The following is a 20,201-nucleotide window of genomic DNA, read 5'->3' on the forward strand; positions in this document are numbered from 1 at the left end:
TAGAGAGTAAAACACAAAAACTTGGTAGTTAAAGCAGGATGTGATTGAATAATGACACAAAAATATTTTCCTAATTTGGAGTTTTATTGTCAATGTATTATTCTTCTATAAATGTAATTTGTTCTTTAGCTCAGAGAGAAATTGCTCAAAAAATCTCTCATAAAACCAAAGATAAAGCAAGTAAAAGAGAAAACACTTCAGATATTAAGGCAGTAAAAGACTAAACATCTCAGACATGTTTTATGTGAAGTGTTAAAATGATATAAAAATAAAGCATTTCAAATCTGGTATAACTCTATGATGCTTTGTTAGAAAGGTTTAGAATAACTACTAACAATCTACAGAATTTTTGAAAAGTTTTAAAAAACACGATAAAATGAAGGCTTTGATTTCCTGAAACATACTATCTACAAGTATCTCCAAAATCTATAATCTTGGAAATAATGAATTATATGCTCATTGTAATGAATATTCTAAACATATATAGGGGTTGGGGAAACCACAGTTAAAAATTAACATTTAAAAAATACTTTATGTGGCAATTATGATGGAATTAACACAAAGACCTGACCTGTTCAAGATGAAAAAGTACATTTGCTATATCCAAGACACGTTCCACTGTCCTCTCTGGGTCTGAGGTGTCTTCCGTCCTGTTTGGCAAGTCTTTATAGAGAGCCATTTGCCACCTGATTGCCGGATCTTCCAACTGTGGGACAGAAAACACAAGGTGGCAACTGAAGAGAGGAGGCATCCAGCATGATAATTAACTGTGTCTACCATGACCACTAAGCACATACAGAAGAGTGTTCAAACACCTACAGAACTACAGGCATATAGGAAGAGTCGGAGGAGCCTCTGGACTGTATGACAGCCCCTTTAGTAAGATGCTGCTATATTACCAAAGCTTGCTGAGTAGATTTAAACCTATATACAAGTGAATATACAAATAGACAAATGAAAGAGGAAATGAAACAGTTAGATTTGCTTGACTGTTATAACCATTTTTCTGTGTCTATATACATCTGCATTTTATGAAGCATACCTTAAATATATCATTTAAAAAAGCAAGCAAGCACTATTCAAAAATCAGAAAAGTAAAACCTCATCTCCTCATGAAATCCTCATGTATTAGAGAGGATTAGAATTACACTATTGTTTAATCATTTTAAATCGGGGTTATGGGGAAGACATATTAGGAGCCATGAGATGTGACCTACTGTGTGAGTGATTGGGAATATTTCCCTAGGGTAGTTAATTAGGGGGTAAACTCATAGTAGGCAACAGGGGTGGAGAACACCAGCCTTGGCATCTTAGGGATCTGAAAACTCCGGGAAGCCACAAGAGACTCTTTGGGTTGCTTGGGAAAGTCACCAGTCAGCAGCACAACACCAGGAAACCATAGTCCAGAAGCCCTGGAACATCCCAGGATTGTGTTTTTGACACCTTAATATGAAATATCAACATGAGTTCCAGGAATTTTTTCCTGAGACAGAATCTCAGAGAACTGTAATAGTGAGAATGATTGCATCTACAGTAAATCAGAAATGACACTTATCTATGAAATCTAAAATCCTCTTAGCTGATTGAGCTCCAACACTGAAGCAAGGAACATGATTGAAATTTCAAGATTCAGCCAGACCAGGTAGTCTGCCCACAGACCTTCCCTACTTTCTCTGTTCCATCAGCATACCCAATCCCTAGGCTCATCCCCAGTGCTGCATCTGAACGGCAGCTTCAGCCTCCCTTTCCTCCTGTCCACATTTCTTGTGGATTCCACAGACCATCTACTCCTGACCCTCCTTCCTGTTCCTCATTGTTGGGTCCTAGCCCCCAACTCAGGCATTATACTACTTGCTCAACCACAGACCACACCTGCCATAAGACCAGGTAGGCTGCCTGTGTACCTTCTCTGCTCTCTCTGTTCCCCCAGCAGATCCAACCCTCAGGCTCATCCCTAGCAGAACAGAATACCATCATCAGCCTTGTCCCCTGTCCCCACACCCACCATGCCACCCCTGTCCATGCCTCCTGTGGGTCCCACAGGCCATCTCCTCCTGACCTCCCTACCTCCACTCTTCACTGGATCCCAGCATCTAACACCAGCAGGAAAATCTCCCTGTGATCATACCAGCTGATCAGTGCAGTAAAAAAGGCAACACACAGCCAACACACTCTGAAAAATCCAAAGAAGAAACAGAAACCAAGGAACAAAATACCACCCAACAAAGACAAACACAGAAATCAGCACTTAAGACTCTAAACCCAGATACCTAGATGACAGTTTAAGAACACAATCAATAACAACCAGTGCAATACGTCTCCACCAGAGCCCAGCTATCCTACGAAAGCAGGCGGTGGTGGCCTACACCTTTAATCCCAGCACTCGGGAGGCAGAGGCAGGCAGATCTCTGTGAGTTCGAGACCAGCCTGGTCTAGAAGAGCTAGTTCCAGGACAGCCTCCAAAGCCACAGAGAAACCCTGTCTTAAAAACCAAAAAAAAAAAAAAAGATACAGACTAACAGAATAGATGAAAAAATTGGATCTTCTGCTGCATTCAAGAAACATCTCAACATCAAGGACAAATATTACCTCAGGGTAAAAAGTTGGAAAAAAGATATTCTAAGAAAATGGACTCAAGAAGCAAGCTGATGTAGCCATTTTAATGTTTAACAAAATGAAATTCAAACCAAAACTAATTAAAAGAGATAACGAAGGACACTTCATAGTCATAAAGGAAAATTGTACCAAGATGACATTTCAATTCTTAACATCCGTGCCCCAAATGCAAGGACACCGAAGTTTATAAAAGAAACACTATGACAGCTTCAATCACATACTGATCCTCACACACTGATAGTGTAAGAATATAATACACCATTCTTATCAATGGACAGGTCATCCAGACAAAAACTAAACAGAGAAATGCTGGAGCTAACAGACATTATAAGCCAAATGGACCTAGCAGATAGTTACAGAACATTTCACCCAAACACAAAACAATATACCTTCTTTTTATCACATCATGGAACTTTCTCCAAAATTGACCACATACTCAGATATAAAGAAAGTCTTAACAGATACAAGAAAATTGAAATAACTCTGCATCCTATCAGACTACAATGGATTAAAGCTGGATTTCAACAACAGAAACAACAGAAAGCTTACAAACTCATGAAAACTGAACAACTCTCTACTCAATGAAAAATGGATCAAGACAGAAATAAAGAAAGGAATGAAGGTCGTTCTAGGATTCTATGAAACTGAATACACAGCATATCCAAACTCATAGGATATAATAAAAGCAGTGTTAAGAGGGAAGTTCAAAGCAGTATGTGCCTATAGAAATAACTGGAGAGATATCATATGAGCAATTTAATAGCATACTTGAAATACAAAAAGAAGTAATAATACCCAAGAGGAGTAGATGGCAAGGAATAATCAAACTGAGGGCTGAAATCAATAAGACAGAAATATAGAGAGTGATACAAATAAAGCGAAGAGCTGATTCTTTGAAAAAATTAATATATCAATGAAAGGATTCCTAGTGATATTCTCATATGGGCTCACAGACTGAAAAGCACAGGGCCTGCAGGGGTCTGCACAGGGTTCTCTGCATGTATGTTGTTTTGTGGTGAAGAGGGCTTTCACCTTGTCTTGTCTGATTTTGTTTTGTCACGTTTGGTTGTTGTTTCTTGGAAGCCTGCTCTTTTCTGAAGGAAGATAGATGGAGAGTGAATGCAGGGAAGAGGGGAGGGGTAGGTAGGGAGGAAGCTGAGACGAGTAGAGGGAGCGGAAACTGTGGCCAGGATAATCATATGAGAGAAGAATCTATTTTCAATAAGAAAAAAGAAAGAAAAAGTAAAACAAACAAAATAAAAATGGATGCAATTAGGGTTTAAGGTTGAAGTGGAGTCAGACAAAGGCAGGGATAGGATAAAGATGAGGTTCACCTATCTCTTCCCCACTCACACACTAACTGTTGAAAGATTTGTGTGTGTTTATGAATAATAAAATAGGCCCACAATTAACTCTAAACTTAGGAATTTTATAACACAGCAAATTCTTACTGAAATGAAGACTTTAAATAATGTAAACCAAGATAGCATATAATTTTACAGTTACCAGAAAGAAATCTCAACATTTTATGTGGTAATACTGTCATATTTCATAATGAAAAATCAAAATAAAGTCTTTGTGATTTTGTTTTTAATATATTATTTTATAACTTTGTGTATATGTGTCTCTATGTAGATATGTGCACTTGAGTGCACATGCGCACGACATCTAAAAAGGGCATCAGATTCCCTGCTGTGAGTGTTGGACCCAAACTCCTCTCAAAGAACAGTTAAGTGTTAACAGCTGAACCAGCTCTCCAGCTTCAAAGATATTTTAAAAATATTTTTGACTTCATGTTTTTAAGACAGACTATAAAATCATAAAACCTGACAGATGGGTTGGAGAGATGGTTCAGAGGTTAAGAGCACTGGCTGCTTTTCCAGAGTTCAATTCCCAGCAACCACATGGCAGCTCACAGACATCTGTATTGAGATCTTGTGCCTTCGTCTAGCATGCAGGCATAAATGGAGGCAGAATGTTGTATACATAGTAAATAAATAAAATCTTTTTTAAAAACCTGACAGATACAAACATCTTAGTGGGAGAAAAAGCTGTCATTGCACAGAAATAAAACATAAGAGCCATGCCATTAAAAGTAGGCAAAACAATTTCCATCTCTTTCTCCTCTACTTCACAGTTTCCACTGAAAACAAAACTGCATTATATGAAAAAGAAATGAACAGAGATCTTCTCAAACTTCCAGACCCCCTAGAAGCTATAGCTCCAAATGACAGAAATAACTTTGAAGTAGAGACAAACCCAGAGACAGAATTTCATATAAGAATGACTTCTCAAAACTATTTGTCCTTTGCTCAAAATAAAATGTTTTCCTGTCAAAGGACTATGTACTTCCTTCTTGCCTGTATTAAAAAAATAGATGTTTTTGATAAGGTTCTCTCTCATATGGCTCCTCTAAGGTTGTGATTCTATTGTGTTCCCATTGAGTGTGAACATGAGGCTGGAGTGAGGCTGCTTCACAGCTGGGCCCATGTATCCATCTAGACTTTAAGAGGGGAGGCTCCCAGAATATAAAGAGATGAGGGTAAGGGCAGACCCTACCCAGGTCACCCTTATATTAGATGAGGCAACAGCACTCTTTCTCCAATGCCCATGCTTTGATGCAGCCAGGAATGGACACAGCAGTCAGGCCAAAGGCATCCAGCAATGTAATAGTGTTAGAACAGTTGTGAGGCTGGAGCCACTGAACCAGGGTTGGACAGGAACTGTGCAGGAGGGTCCTGAAAGCTCACAGGGGAGAATCCAGGATCTCAAAGCCCAAGGGCTGTGTCACTACTTCCTGCCATAAGCATAGAGTCTGAGGGCACTCCACAGGGGTTGTCTAAGTGAAGAGACCCTAGGAACCCTTTCAGGGGTTCATGATGCCATCTAACACACATGTCTGTAAAGACATTCATGTCTCTCTCTGAATGGGAGCTTACAGTATAAACTCTGGGCCTGAATTCACATGGAGGTTTTATGACAATTTATAAAACATATTTTTCTTTTCTCTATGAAAAAGAGACTCTACTAGGAATTACCCCGCTTCTCTGCAGGATTTATTAGTAAGATATGGTTTTGTTAGCACCAAAGTTCATGGAAAACTTGCCTTAAATACATACACATGCACTGGGAATATAGCAGAAGTGTGTTTTACCTGTACCATATCCTCTCAGATGCTAAAAGAATAAAGAAATGCAGGTCTGTGGGAAGGAATATTTAATACACTGAAGGACTAATTAGTGGGTTTTGTATATATCTTTATATCTTCATCATTTTTATGAATTATAAAGAATACTCAGAAGAGTGACAAACTAGAGTAGAAACCTAAAGTTGGGGTCACATAATAGTCAGATCTCTTTTACGTGTTAGTTTTTGCTTTTGGAGACAGGGCCCTGCTATGTAACCCAGGCTAGGAACAAAACTAAAATCTTCCCACCTCAGGCTCTTCAGTGTTGGGATTACAGGCATAAATGACCTACCATTCCCAGCAACAGTAAAATTTTACATGATATATCTTATAAATAGTTGAGTGACCTACACAGTGGTATAAAAAAAATCCTCAAGTAAGTGCAAATACTAACTAGACTGAAAAACCCAGTTTTAATCATTCCTTCCGTACTGTTGGAAAACATAGTTTCTAGTCACATTTATCTTCCATTGGATTTTCTATCCTTGGGTCAATTTTGTTCTTACTGCAGCAATTCTCATTATCTCCTATATATGAATAATTCCTAAATAGACATTTTTGCCTGAACACTTAAAGAAAAATTTCAACTTGTTATGGATATCAGTTTCCAGGTCTCTCAAACTATGAAAAACAATTGTAAAAATTCATATACAATATTCAATCTGTGACATGCTGTATTTTTTTTAATTTTATAATTTAGGATCTTCTACTTTTTTGTAATTTTTTTTGTTAGTTCAAATTAGGAACAAGCTTGTTTCACATGTCAATCTCTTCTCCCTCTCCCTCCCCTTCCCCCACCCCACCATCTACCCCCCACCCCATCCACCCTCCACTCCCTAGGCAGGGTAGGGCCCTGGATGAGGGTGCCCAAAAGTCCACCACATTATCCTAGGCTGGGTCTAGGCCCTCCCCCATGTATCCAGGCCAAGAGTGCATCCACTATTTGCAGATGATATGATAGTCTACATAAGTGACCCAAAAAACTCCACCAGGTAACTCCTACAGCTAATAAACACTTTCAGCAAAGTAGCAGGATACAAAATTAACTCAAAAAATCAGTAGCCCTACCATATACAGATGATAAATCCAATGAGAAAGAAATCAGAGAAATATCACCCTTCACAATATCCACAAGCAACATAAAATATCTTGAGGTAACACTAACCAAAAAAGTGAAAAACCTATACAGTAAGAACTTTGAGTCTTTAAAGAAAGATGTTAAAGAAGATACCAGAAAATGTAAAGATCTCCCATGCTCTTGGATAGGTAGAATCAATATACCTATCCAAAATGGCAAACTTGCCAAAAGTAATCTACAGATTCAATGCAATCCCCATCAAAATCCCAACACAGTTCTTCACCGACCTTGAAAGAACAATACCCAATTTTATATGTAAAAACAAAAGACCCAGGATAGCCAAAACAACTCTGTACAATTCTGGAGGCATCACCACCCTTGACTTTAAGCTCTATTATAGAGCCATAGTTCTGAAAACAGCTTGATATTGCCACAAAAACAGACAGATAGACCAAGGGAATCGAGTTGAGAACCTTGATATTAACCCACACACCTATGAACACCTTATTTTTGGCAAAGATGCTAAATCTATACAATGGAAGAAAGATAGCATCTTCAACAAATGGTGCTGGCACAACTGGATTCAGACATGCAGAAAATTTCAGATAGATCCATACCTGTCACCATGCACAAAACTTAAGTGCAAATGGATCAAAGACCTCAACCTAAATCCAGCCACACTGAATCTTCTAGAAGAGAAAGTGGGAGATACCTTTGAATGAATTGGCACAGGAGACCTCTTCCTGAACATTACACCAGTAGCATAGACACTGAGATCTGCTACTAATAAATGGGACCTCCTGAAACTGAGAAGCTTCTGTAAGGCAAAGGACACAGTAAATAAGACAAAACTACAGCTCACAGAATGGGAAAAGATCTTCACCAACCCCACATCTGATAGAGGACTGATTTCCAAAATATACAATGAATTCAAGAAGCTAGCCACCAAAACACCAAACAATGAAATTAAAAAGTAGGGTGCAGCACTAAATAGAGAATTCTCAATAGAGGACTCTGAAAAGGCTGAAAAACACTTAAGAAAGTACTCAAAATCCTTGGCCATCAGAGAAATGCAACTCAAAACAACTCTGAGATACCACCTCACACCTGTCAGAATGGCTAGAATCAAAAACAATCTATGCTGGAGAGGATGTGAAGAAAAAGGAACACTCTCCATTGCTGGTGGGAGTGCAAACTTGTAAGACCACTTTGAAAATCAGTATGGCGGTTGCTCAGAAAAATGGGAATCAGTCTACCTCAAGACACAGCAATTCTTCTCTTAGGCATATACCCAAATAATGCATGTCCATACAACAAGGATCTTCTACTTTCAAGGTTACACCATTTGGCTGTCGACCGACCCAGGAACTAGGTGAGTGAGTCTCTGCCTGCTCCCGACTCCAGCCCAAAACACCATACACCCCGACCACCCCTACCCCCTCACCCCCGCCAACGCCTGTGGGCTTGGGCTGGACACGCCCAGGCAGGGAGGAGCTCCCTGCGCCCTGAATCTGCTAGCACTCCACTCTTCCATTCCGCCAACGGACGGAGGAACTAGGAACTAGTTAGGAGACTACCAGGAGCGTCAAGACCATCCAGAGTTGTGGACATTGAATTCCTGGCCACCACACACCACTGGGTCACAAGAGGAGATAGAGAGACCCCACCTGCACCCACTAAAAGAAGATATGGGGAGAAGACAGAATAAGATTTCACTCAACAACAGAAAGACCAATATGACACCACCAGAATCTAGGGACTCCACTCCAGCAAGATCTGAAAAGCCCAACACAGAACATGAAGATGAGATGGACCTCAAAAATTATCTCAGCAAGATGATAGAGACCTTTAAAGAGGAAACAAGAAAATCCTTTAAAGAAATAGAAGAAAAAGCAAACAAAAAATTAAACGAATTGAAGGAAAAGACAAACCAAAAAATCCAAGAAAAAAATCTCTTAAAGAATCTAAAGAAAGCCAAGAAAAAACAACCAAACAAGTGAAGGAAGCTCTTGAAACAGTTCAAAGCATGAAAGCTGAAATAGACACAATAAAGAAAACACAGAATGAGACCATGCTGGAAATGGAAAGGCTGGATAAACGATTAGGAACTAAAGATGTAAGTATATCCAATAGAATTCAAGAGATGGAAGAGAGAATCTCAGCTACTGAAGACTCACTAGAGGATATACATTCATCAACCAAAGAAAACCTCAAGTCCAACAAATCCCTAACACAAAATATCCAGGAAATATGGGACACCATAAAAAGGCCAAACCTAAGAATAATAGGTGTAGAAGAAGGTGAAGAAACACTGCTCAAAGGTACAGAAAACATATTCAACAAAATCATAGAAGAAAACTTCCCCAACCTACAGAAGGATATGCCTATGAAAGTACAAGAAGCTTACAGGACACCAAACAGACTGGACCACAAAAAGAAGTCCCCCCGACACATAATAATCAAAACACCAAATCTACAGAATAAAGAGAAAATATTAAGAGCAGCAAAGGAAAAAGGCCAAGTAACATATAAAGGCAAACCAATCAGAATCACACCCGACTTCTCAATGGAAACTCTGAAAGCCAGAAGGTCTTGGATAGATACCCTACAAGCACTAAGGGAGCATGGATGTCAACCCAGACTACTGTACCCAGCAAAACTTTCAATCACTATAGATGGAGAAAACAAGATATTCCACGACAAAAACAGATTTAAACAATACATATCCACAAATCCAGCACTACAGAAGGCTCTGGAAGGAAAACTCCAACCCAACGAACATAACTACACTCACAAAAACACTGGCAATAGATAATCTAATTTTACCAAACACAAAAAGAAACAGGAGGGCAAAATCCACATGCAATGATAACACCAAAAATAAATCCAAAACAAAGAAGAACCAATGAACAATGGACATTAATATCCCTAAATGTCAATGGTCTTAACTTAACGCATAAAAAGATATAGGCTAACAGAATGGATATGAACACAGAATCCATCCTTCTGCTGTTTACAAGAAACACACCTCAACTTCAAAGACAGGCGATACCTCACAGTAAAAGGATGGGAAAAATTTTTCCAATCAAATGGGCTCAAGAAACAAGCTGGGGTGGCAATCCTAATATCTAACAAATTAGACTTTAAACTGAAAGCAATCAAAAGAGATGAAGAAGGGCATTTCATACTCATCATAAGAAAAGTCCATCAAGATGAAGTCTCAATCCTGAACATCTATGCCCCTAATACGAAAGCACCCACATTTGTAAAAGAAACATTACTAAAGCTCAAACCACACATAAAACCACACACACTTATAGTAGGAGACTTCAACACCCCCCTTACACCATTGGACAGGACCACCAGACAGAAACTTAACAAAGAAACAAAGGATCTGACAGAAGTTATGACACAACTGGGTTTAACAGATAATTATAGAACATTCCATCCAAACACAAAAGAATATACCTTCTTCTCAGCACCACATGGAACCTTCTCAAAAATTGACCACATAGTTGGCAGCAAAGCAAACCTCCACAGTTACAAAAGTATTGAAATAACCCCCTGTATCTTATCAGACCACCATGCATTAAAGCTAGAATTCAACAGCAATATGAATTGCAGAAAACCTACATTTGCATGGAAAATGAATAACACCCAATTGCACCATTCCTGGGTTGAGGAAGAAATAAAAAAAGAAATTAAAGACTTCCTAGAATTTAATGAGAATGTAGACACAACATACCCGAACTTATGGGACACCCTGAAAGCAGTGCTAAGAGGGAAGTTCATAGCACTAAGTGCTCACATGAAGAAACTGGAGGAAAGTCACATTAGAGAATTGACAGAACAACTGAAAGCTTTAGAGCAAAAAGAAGCAAACACACCAAGGAGGAGTAGTTGCCCGGAAATAATCAAACTGAGAGCCGAAATCAACAAAGTAGAAACTAGGAAAACAGTACAAAGAATCAATGAAACAAAGAGTTGGTTCTTTGAGAAGATCAATAAGATAGACAAACCTCTAGCCAAACTAACCAAAAGGCAGAGAGAGAGCATGCTAATTAACCAAATCAGAAATGAAAAGGGGGATATAACAACAGACACTGAGGAAATCCAGAGAATCTTTAGGTCATACTTAGAAAACCTGTATTCCACAAAATTGGAAAATCTAAAGGAAATGGACAGCTTCCTGGATAAATATCACTTACCAAAATTAAATCTAGATCAGATAAACAGTTTAAATCGACCTATAATCCCTAATGAGATAGAAGCAGTAATCAAATGCCTCCCAACCATAAAAAGCCCAGGGCCAGATGGCTTCACTGCAGAATTCTACCAGAAATTCAAACAAGAGCTAATTCCAGTACTCCTCAAACTGTTCCGCACAATAGAAGCAGATGGGATATTGCCAAACTCTTTCTACGAGGCTACAATCACTTTGATACCCAAGCCACACAAAGATATGACTAAGAAAGAGAACTACAGACCAATATCCCTCATGAACATCGATGCTAAAATACTCAATAAAATATTGACCAACCGAATCCAAGAACATATCAGAAAAATCATCCACCATGATCAAGTAGGCTTCATCCCAGGGATGCAAGGATGGTTCAACATACAAAAATCCATCAATGTAATCCACTATATAAACAAACTGAAAAAGAAAAACCACATGATCATCTCACTAGATGCTGAAAAAGCCTTTGACAAAATCCAACATCCCTTCATGATAAAGATCTTGGAGAGAACAGGAATAACAGGAACATATCTAAACATGATAAACGCGATATACACCAAACCAATAGCCAACATCAAACTAAATGGAGAGAAACTCGAAGCTTTTCCTCTAAAATCAAGAACAAGACAAGGATCTCCACTCTCTCCATACCTCTTCAATATTGTACTTGAAGTTCTAGCTAGAGCAATAAGACAAGAACAGGGGATCAAAGGGATACAAATTGGAAAGGACGAAGTCAAACTTTCACTATTTGCAGATGACATGATAGTCTACATAAGTGACCCGAAAAACTCTACCAGGAAACTCCTACAGCTGATAAACACCTTCAGCAAGGTAGCAGGATACAAAATTAACTCAAAAAAATCAGTAGCCCTACTATATACAGATGATAAATCCAATGAGAAAGAAATCAGGGAAACATCACCTTTCACAATATCCACAAGCAACATAAAATATCTTGGGGTAACACTAACCAAAAAAGTGAAAGATATGTACAATAAGAACTTTGAGACTTTAAAGAAAGAAATTAAAGAAGATACCAGAAAATGGAAAGATCTCCCATGCTCTTGGATAGGTAGAATTAACATAGTAAAAATGGCAATCCTGCCAAAAGCAATCTACAGATTCAATGCAATCCCCATCAAAATCCCAACACAGTTCTTCACCGACCTTGAAAGAACAATACTCAACTTTATATGGAAAAATAAAAAGCCCAGGATAGCCAAAACAACTCTTTACAATAAAGGATCTTCTGGAGGCATCACCATCCCAGACTTCAAGCTCTACTATGGAGCCATAGTTCTGAAAACAGCTTGGTATTGGTACAAAAATAGACTGGTAGACCAATGGAATTGAATTGAAAACCCTGATATTGACCCACGCACCTTATTTTTGACAAAGGTGCTAAATCTATACAATGGAAAAAAGATAGCATCTTCAACAAATAGTGCTGGTACAATTGGATTCAGACATGCAGAAAATTTCAGATAGATCCATACCTGTCACCATGCACAAAACTTAAGTGCAAATGGATCAAAGATCTCAGCATAAATCCAGCCACACTGAATCTTCTAGAAGAGAAAGTGGGAATTACCCTTGAACAAATTGGCACAGGAGACCTCTTCCTGAACATTACACCAGTAGCATAGACACTGAGATCTGCTACTAATAAATGGGACCTCCTGAAACTGAGAAGCTTCTGTAAGGCAAAGGACACAGTAAATAAGACAAAACTACAGCTCACAGAATGGGAAAAGATCTTCACCAACCCCACATCTGATAGAGGACTGATTTCCAAAATATACAATGAACTCAAGAAGCTAGCCACCAAAACACCAAACAATGAAATTAAAAAGTAGGGTGCAGCACTAAATAGAGAATTCTCAATAGAGGACTCTGAAAAGGCTGAAAAACACTTAAGAAAGTACTCAAAATCCTTGGCCATCAGAGAAATGCAACTCAAAACAACTCTGAGATACCACCTCACACCTGTCAGAATGGCTAGAATCAAAAACAATCTATGCTGGAGAGGATGTGGAGAAAAAGGAACACTCCTCCATTGCTGGTGGGAGTGCGAACTTGTAAGACCACTCTGGAAATCAATATGTTTGCTCAGAAAAATGGGAATCAGTCTACCTCAAGATCCAGCCATTCCTCTCTTGGGTATATACCCAAATAGGGCATGTACATACAACAAGGACATATGTTCAACCATGTTCATAGCAGCATTGTTTGTAATAGCCAGAACCTGGAAGCAACCTAGATGCCCCTCAACTGAAGAATGGATTGAGAAAATGTGGTACATCTATACAATGGAGTACTACTCAGCAGAAAAAAGCAATGGAATCTTGAAATTCGCAGGCAAATGGATGGAACTAGAGGAAACCATCCTGAGTGAGGTAACCCAGTCACAAAAAGACAAACATGGTATGTACTCACTCATATATGAATTTTAGACATAGAGCAAAGGATTACCAGTCTATAATGCTCTTCACCAAAGAAACTAGGAAACATGAAGGACTCTAAGGGATAAATGGTCCCCAGGAATGGAAGGGGCATGAACTCCCAAACTAATTGGGGGCATGAGGGTAGGGGGGGGGAAGGAGCTGCTACAATAAGAGCAAGAGAAGAGGAGAAGAGGAGAGGAAATGGAGGGGCAGAAACATTGAGTTGGGGGAAGAATAGAGGAAAGAGAGCAGGATGAGAGATACCATATCAGAAGGAGCCACTATAGGTCAGAGAAGAGATCTGGAACCAGGGAGATCTCCAGAGACCTACAAGGATGACACGATCTGACAATCCAGGCAATGATGGATAGGATAACCCAAAAGCCCTTCCCCTAAAATGAGATTGATGACTTCTCTTTATGCCATCCTAGAGCCCTCACCCAGTGGCTGAAGGAAGCAGAGACAGACATCCACAGAAATACACTGAGCCGAAATCGGGAATTTAGTTGAAGAGAGGGAGGAATGAAGAACGAAGGGGTCTATACCAGGTTGGAGAAACCCACAGGAACAGTTGACCTGAACAAGGGAAAGCACATCGACCCCCAGATGCTGTCAGGGAGGCCAGTACAAGACTGATCCAGACACCTGAACATAGATGTCAATAAGGAGACCTCTGCACTCCAGGGAGCCTCTGGTGGTGGATTAGTATTTTTCCCTGGTGCAAGAAGGGACTTTGAGAGCCCATCCCACATGAAGGGTTACACTCTGGCCCTGGACACATGGGGAAGGGCCCAGGACCAGCATAGGAAGATTTGGTGGACTTTGCAGAGCCCCCGTTGAGGGCCCTACCCTGCCTGGGGAGTGGTGGGTGGATGGGGTGGGGGGGTGGGGTGGGGAGGAGAGAGGGAGAAGGGACTTGAAATAAGCTTGTTCCCTAACTAGAACTAATAAAATTTAAAAAAATTTTAAAAATTTAAAAAAAGATTTTTATTAATAAAGTAATAAAGATTATGTAAGTTAAAGAGCCAAGCTTAAAAGCATGTATATACTGTACTTAGAAAGAGACAAAGTAATAATGTAAATAGAGAATATAAGTAAGGCAGATGAGCTTAAGGTATAAATATATAAAATCATATAAATGTTTAAAACAATCAGTTCTGGAACTACAGCAGCTAAGAGCATGACTGCCCTTGGAGAGGACCCAGGTTTGGCTCCTAGCACCACAGGGTGGCTCCAGTTCCAGGGCATCTGATGTCCTCTCCTGGCTTCTGCTGGCACCAGGCAGGAACATGGTACACAGACATACATGCAGATAAACACTCACACATAAAATGAAAAACAAAGGGGAGGTATTTTAGAACTTAGTTCTTCAGTATTTAGGTCTAGTGTTTAGATTCAATATTTGGGTGTTTGGGGGAAAGTGCTTCAATCCTTGGTAAAGTCAAGAAGTGGGAGTCTGCCTCCACACACTACCAAGGAACTCACCTCCTGCCGTAGCTACACATTTTGACTGTAAAGACATAGCCAGGTCAAACGGACTTGCTGTACTATCTTTTTACTTGTTTATTAATTTGGTATAGCTTTTTAGTACTAATAAATTTGACATGAAATAAAAAAAAAGGTTACACCATTTAGTATCATTTGCATTATCAATGCAAAATCTTTGCAAGTACAATGATAGCCCAAATAATCTCACTTGTTAGTGTTGAGAAAATTAGCAATAATATCCTAAAAGTATTAAACATGATTTGGGGTAAAAGCTGGCTTACCTTGCCTTGTAAGTGTATATTACTGCGGATTATATCTCGCACTTCCTCCTCAGTGTCTTTCTGTCAAGAAATACATGTTACCCAAAAGAAATCTCATCAAATTCCAGTCAACAAGAACAAATCAAATATCCTGTTAAATAGTGTATGTTTTTTTCCAAGAAATTATTTTTTATTAGTTCACATTAGAAACAAGCCTGCTTCACATGTCAATCCCTGCTCCCTCCCCTCTTCCTCCACCCCCACCAATCCCCTACCCCATTTCCCCTCTGCTCCCCAAGGAAGGTAAGGCCCTCCATGGGGGATTCCCCAAAAGTCTGTCATATCATCCTAGGCCCTCCCCCATGTGTCCATGCTGAGAGAACATCCCTCCACGTGGAATGCACTCCAAAAATCCTTTCGTACTCCAGGGTATGTTTGACAGTTATGTTTACATTTTTCTTTTCCCTCTGAAAAGGAGAGAATGTGTGTGTGTGTGTGTGTGTGTGTGTGTGTGTGTGTGTGTGTGTGTGTGTGTGTGTGTGTGTGTGTGTTGCCCATCAGGCCAGAAGAATGTGTCAGATATCCTGGAAAAGTAGCTACAGGTAATTGTGATTTTCCAAAGTAGGTTCTGGAAGCCGAACCTAGTCCTTTCCAAAAGTGGTACATGATCTTAACTGTTGAGTCTCCTTTCTACCCCTCAGAAAACTTCAATACACTACAACCACTTCAAACAAGGTCACAATCTACTTTAACTACTCAGTAGGGATGTCAAAGGTCCGCAGAAGGAGTATCTAACTCTTAAAAAGAAAGAAGACAGAAACATGTTCCCTTCAGCTCATATGGAAATAAATTAATGGTTTTCTCTCAAATCTCCACAGGAGACTTTTGCATGTCACATTCCATAACAGAGCTGTAACAAGAAGTGTGTATGTAAAAACCAAATATCATATAACTCTGCCCAAGCCTCCCTCCATTCACTCCTTCCAGGACACAAAAGAAGATCCACACAAGCATTTCACTGTCAAGTCTCTGGAAGAGGATGAGGAGAATGTATTCTCCAATTTGCATTTACAAACATGCAATTCCATGGTACATTTCTGGAAACTTACGTAGTCATCTTTAATTATGCAAAATAAAATCAAGGAAATAACTCTAACAAAGAAAAACTTTGCAATGCCTGCAAAGGACCAGATCTAATGGAAGCAAACACCTCATCTAGCCACCAATGGCACAATAAATTTTGCTTCTAATGCTGAAAAATCATCCTTCTAAATCCTGACGACCATAGCTCTCATGGCAGATTCTATAAAGGAGTTCATTTTCACCCCTAGGGCCAGAGATTTATATATTTTGTTTGCTTCCAGAATATGCCTTGGAGGTGCTTACCATAACTTAGGATAAAATGTCCTAAATATAATAGGCAGTCATTGATTTAGGTCCTAGAGTTAGTAGAAAAACTACTTACTAAAAATGCAACAGTAAATGAAATATTAATAGAGTTATTCAAAGGATGCAATGCCACGGGTCTTGATGACCACCATCACTTGGTGACCAGGAGACTCACCAAGCTAAATCGATTTTTGGCTAGAGCAATGAGCTCTTGGTCCCCAGGAGCACAGATGTTCAGCCCAATGGGAAGTAGTCGCTTCAGAGCTGCAACTATCAGAGATGTCTGCATAGAATACCGGTCCCCCTTGCGTTTCATTTTCTTCCTCTCTTGATCAGAAACGGCTGCCTATGGAACAAAGAAGAATGCTGGGATGCTTACCCACATTTCTTTTCTTAAATTGTTATGCATTTTTTAATTTAATTTTTTATTAATTTATTTTTTACATTCCAATTCCAGTTTTCCCTTCCTCTTTTCCTCTCACTCCCCCACTACCCTACTCTCCACTGCTTCTTGGGGAGTAAGTCCTCTCCTAGGAAGTCTACTAAGTCTGTCCCATCAATTGGCAGGACCAAGGCACCTCTCCACCCCCCATACCCCTGTGTCTAGCCTGAGCAAGACATATAAAATAGGCTCCACTAAGTTCATCTGTACATTAGTGTTAGATCTTGCACCCACTGCCAATGACCTCATATATTGTCCTAGTTGCACCATTGTCACCTATATTAAGGGAGTCTAGTTTGGTCTTATGCAGGTTCCCCATTGGTCAGACCTGGGGTCAGTGATCTCTCACTAGCTTTGGTCAGCTGATTCGGTTACCCACATTTCTTTCATTCAGATCTACCAATATTCTTTAACATAATCATGGCCCCACCTTATTTTTTCCTGGTCCCTTTTTTCAGAAATCCTAACCATTTTGAAAAGGTCATCTTTTTTTCTCAGCAATTTTTTTTTACATTTAGTTTTTATTCTTCTTGCATATTTACCAGTAACAAATGGCAGCATTTCATTCTCATGTAATTGTAATATAGTAAGATACCTCATACTATTAGTGAGAAATTCCATACAGTAATTTCATATATAATATACTTTCTCAATCTCAATCTAATGAACTTAAGTACAGAAAGATTATTGGTATTTGGATAAATCCTTTGTAATATACATGAATAAAAGGGTGTGTTTTATATATGTACATACTATCTGGATTATTTATAAATTACCTATGTGGCTTATACATAACTATTATAAAATACATTTTCCTTTTTTATTGTAACTTCTCTACATCCCCTGAGAAACCAAGTGATATACCAGTCTCAGTGATTCAGAAATATTCAGGAGTATCGGTGTGATCATGTTAAAACTGAACTTGCCAGAGTACATCAGCAGTCTCTTGTGACTCTTTTATGATTATGGTGGTGCTACAAGGGTACCTCAAATACACTCTAAGTTCTGATGAGCAGGTGTAGTCTTCTAATAAAGACATTGTAAGAAAATAATTGCCCCACATCCAAGGATGTTGGATTTCTTTTTTAGCAATAATTCCAAACTGAACCAGTCCTATGGCAATACATATTGTGAAAATCACAGGGAACTAACAAAAGAAACAAAGGGGAATTAAGCATGCAAGTGATTGGTATTACTTAAAAGAAGGTGGAATATTCTAGTATCTTAGCCCATACCTTTAATCCTAGTACTTGAGAGGCATAGATAGGTGGATCTCTGTGAGTTTGAGGCCAGCCTGGTATACATAGTGAATTCCAGGACAGCCAGAACTATACAGTAGGGCACTATCTCAAACACAAACAATTAAAACAAAGAGACAAAACAAACTGTTGAGAAAAAGGTGAAATATGAAAAAGCCTGGTGCTGAAAAACTTCTAAGCACAGTGAGAAATAATGCAGCAACTGATTCATTTTTAAAGATTTCTGTTTTTATGTATACAGAGGTTTTGCCTGTGTGCATGTGTGTTCTACCCACAGAGGCCAGAAGAGGGCATCAGATCCCTTTGAACTGGAGTTACAAATGTTTATGAGCCACCATGTGGATAATGAGAATTGAACATGGGTCCTTCACAAGAGCAGCTAGTGTGCTTAACTGGTGAGCCATCTTCCCAGCTCCAGCAACTGATACATTACAAAGGACTGGTATACAATGTCATCATATTGCAGTATATTACTCCATATATAGTTGTGTCCTATAAATATGTAATTTTCTGAACATTAGAAGCAATAATAGCTATATCCCAAAGAGATGTATTGATTGTGCAGAACTCATTTTTACATATATACCAAATTGTAAGAAATTATTCTTAATAAGTTTAGTTTCTAGGAATCTGTAAGTTTATCCTTCATATGTCATTTTTATGTCTCAGCATTTTACTACAGCTGATTCAAACTAATCCTAGGAACTATCCAAAGAGCACATGTTTTTATATCAATAAGCAATATTATTGAACCAACCCAATTACCATTATGAACTTGCAAACAAACCTCAAAAACCCATCAACCCATAAAGGAAATGTGAACTGATGGAAAGACTTGATACCTTGGACATCTTGGACTTTGTGTCAGTGATGAGGAAGGACATGTTGTTGATTTCATTCTGCACCACAAAGTTCTGTTCTTCTCTTTTGAAATTCTAAGTTGCAAAGGAGAGTCCAGTTAAAACTACTTAGAGAAAAAACAATATAATCAGAGTTATACAAGTCCAGAGTTTCTTCAAGGACAGATATGATTTGAGACTGCTAGGTTAGGGACAACTGTTTTAAGAACTATACATGAGTATGATTGATGTTTTCCAATGCTGGGATGGAACTTAGGCTTTATCCAGGTTAAGAGTTCTACCATGGAGTACATCCCCAAGCCCTCTAACTTCTTATTAGAAGATAAGATCTCACTAAATTGCCTAGATTGGCCTTGAACTCACTCTGTAGTTCAAGCAGCCCATGAAATTGTAAACCTCCTTCCATTGCTTCTCTGGAGTTGAAATGACAGAACCATACTATCAGACCCATCTTGAATAGGTATGTTTTAAGAACAGGACAATAAGTTTAGAAAGTTTAAGTCATATTATTTACACATTACCAAATAACAATGTGAACACTCCATCCCAAGTTTAGCTGGGTAGTGGTATATGCTGCCTTCTGGGAGAAACATAGTCTTTCAAGAGTACACACAACGCTGATATAACTTCTATTCTGATAGTTACTCCATCTAATTCTAAAAATACCACAACATTATTTATGTAGTTTTAATTTAGAAACAGAATGGTAAAATCAATTGATTTTAAATATTTGGAGAAATTTTTAATACATATAAACAAGTTTGATTCTAAGGTATATCAATACTTCTATTATTTAAAGTGCCATTAAAGGAGCCTGCTAATAACAGAGTCCTCATTCCAAAATATTCTTTAAGATAAAAATTCAAGGACACTTCATTGCTAGTTAAATGACTGATGAATACATATGCCAATTTTCCAGCAGTTTTCAACTTTTA

At 38.8% G+C, this 20,201-nt stretch overlaps 1 protein-coding gene across 1 annotated transcript in view; it reads right to left on the reverse strand.

Moving 5' to 3' along the window:
• Ryr2 (ryanodine receptor 2) overlaps positions 1–20,201 on the reverse strand; it is a 401,257-nt gene that overhangs the window by 91,566 nt on the left and 289,490 nt on the right. Inside the window, exons 71-74 of the mRNA XM_035441718.1 lie at positions 19,249–19,341; positions 16,881–17,051; positions 15,338–15,397; positions 572–706 (exon numbers count right to left, since the gene is read on the reverse strand). Of these exons, the coding sequence (XP_035297609.1) occupies positions 572–706; positions 15,338–15,397; positions 16,881–17,051; positions 19,249–19,341 (459 nt within the window). The remainder of the gene's footprint in view (positions 1–571; positions 707–15,337; positions 15,398–16,880; positions 17,052–19,248; positions 19,342–20,201) is intronic.

Source organism: Cricetulus griseus, chromosome 3 (genome assembly GCF_003668045.3).
Source record: "Cricetulus griseus strain 17A/GY chromosome 3, alternate assembly CriGri-PICRH-1.0, whole genome shotgun sequence".
NCBI classification, from domain to species: Eukaryota; Metazoa; Chordata; class Mammalia; order Rodentia; family Cricetidae; genus Cricetulus; species Cricetulus griseus.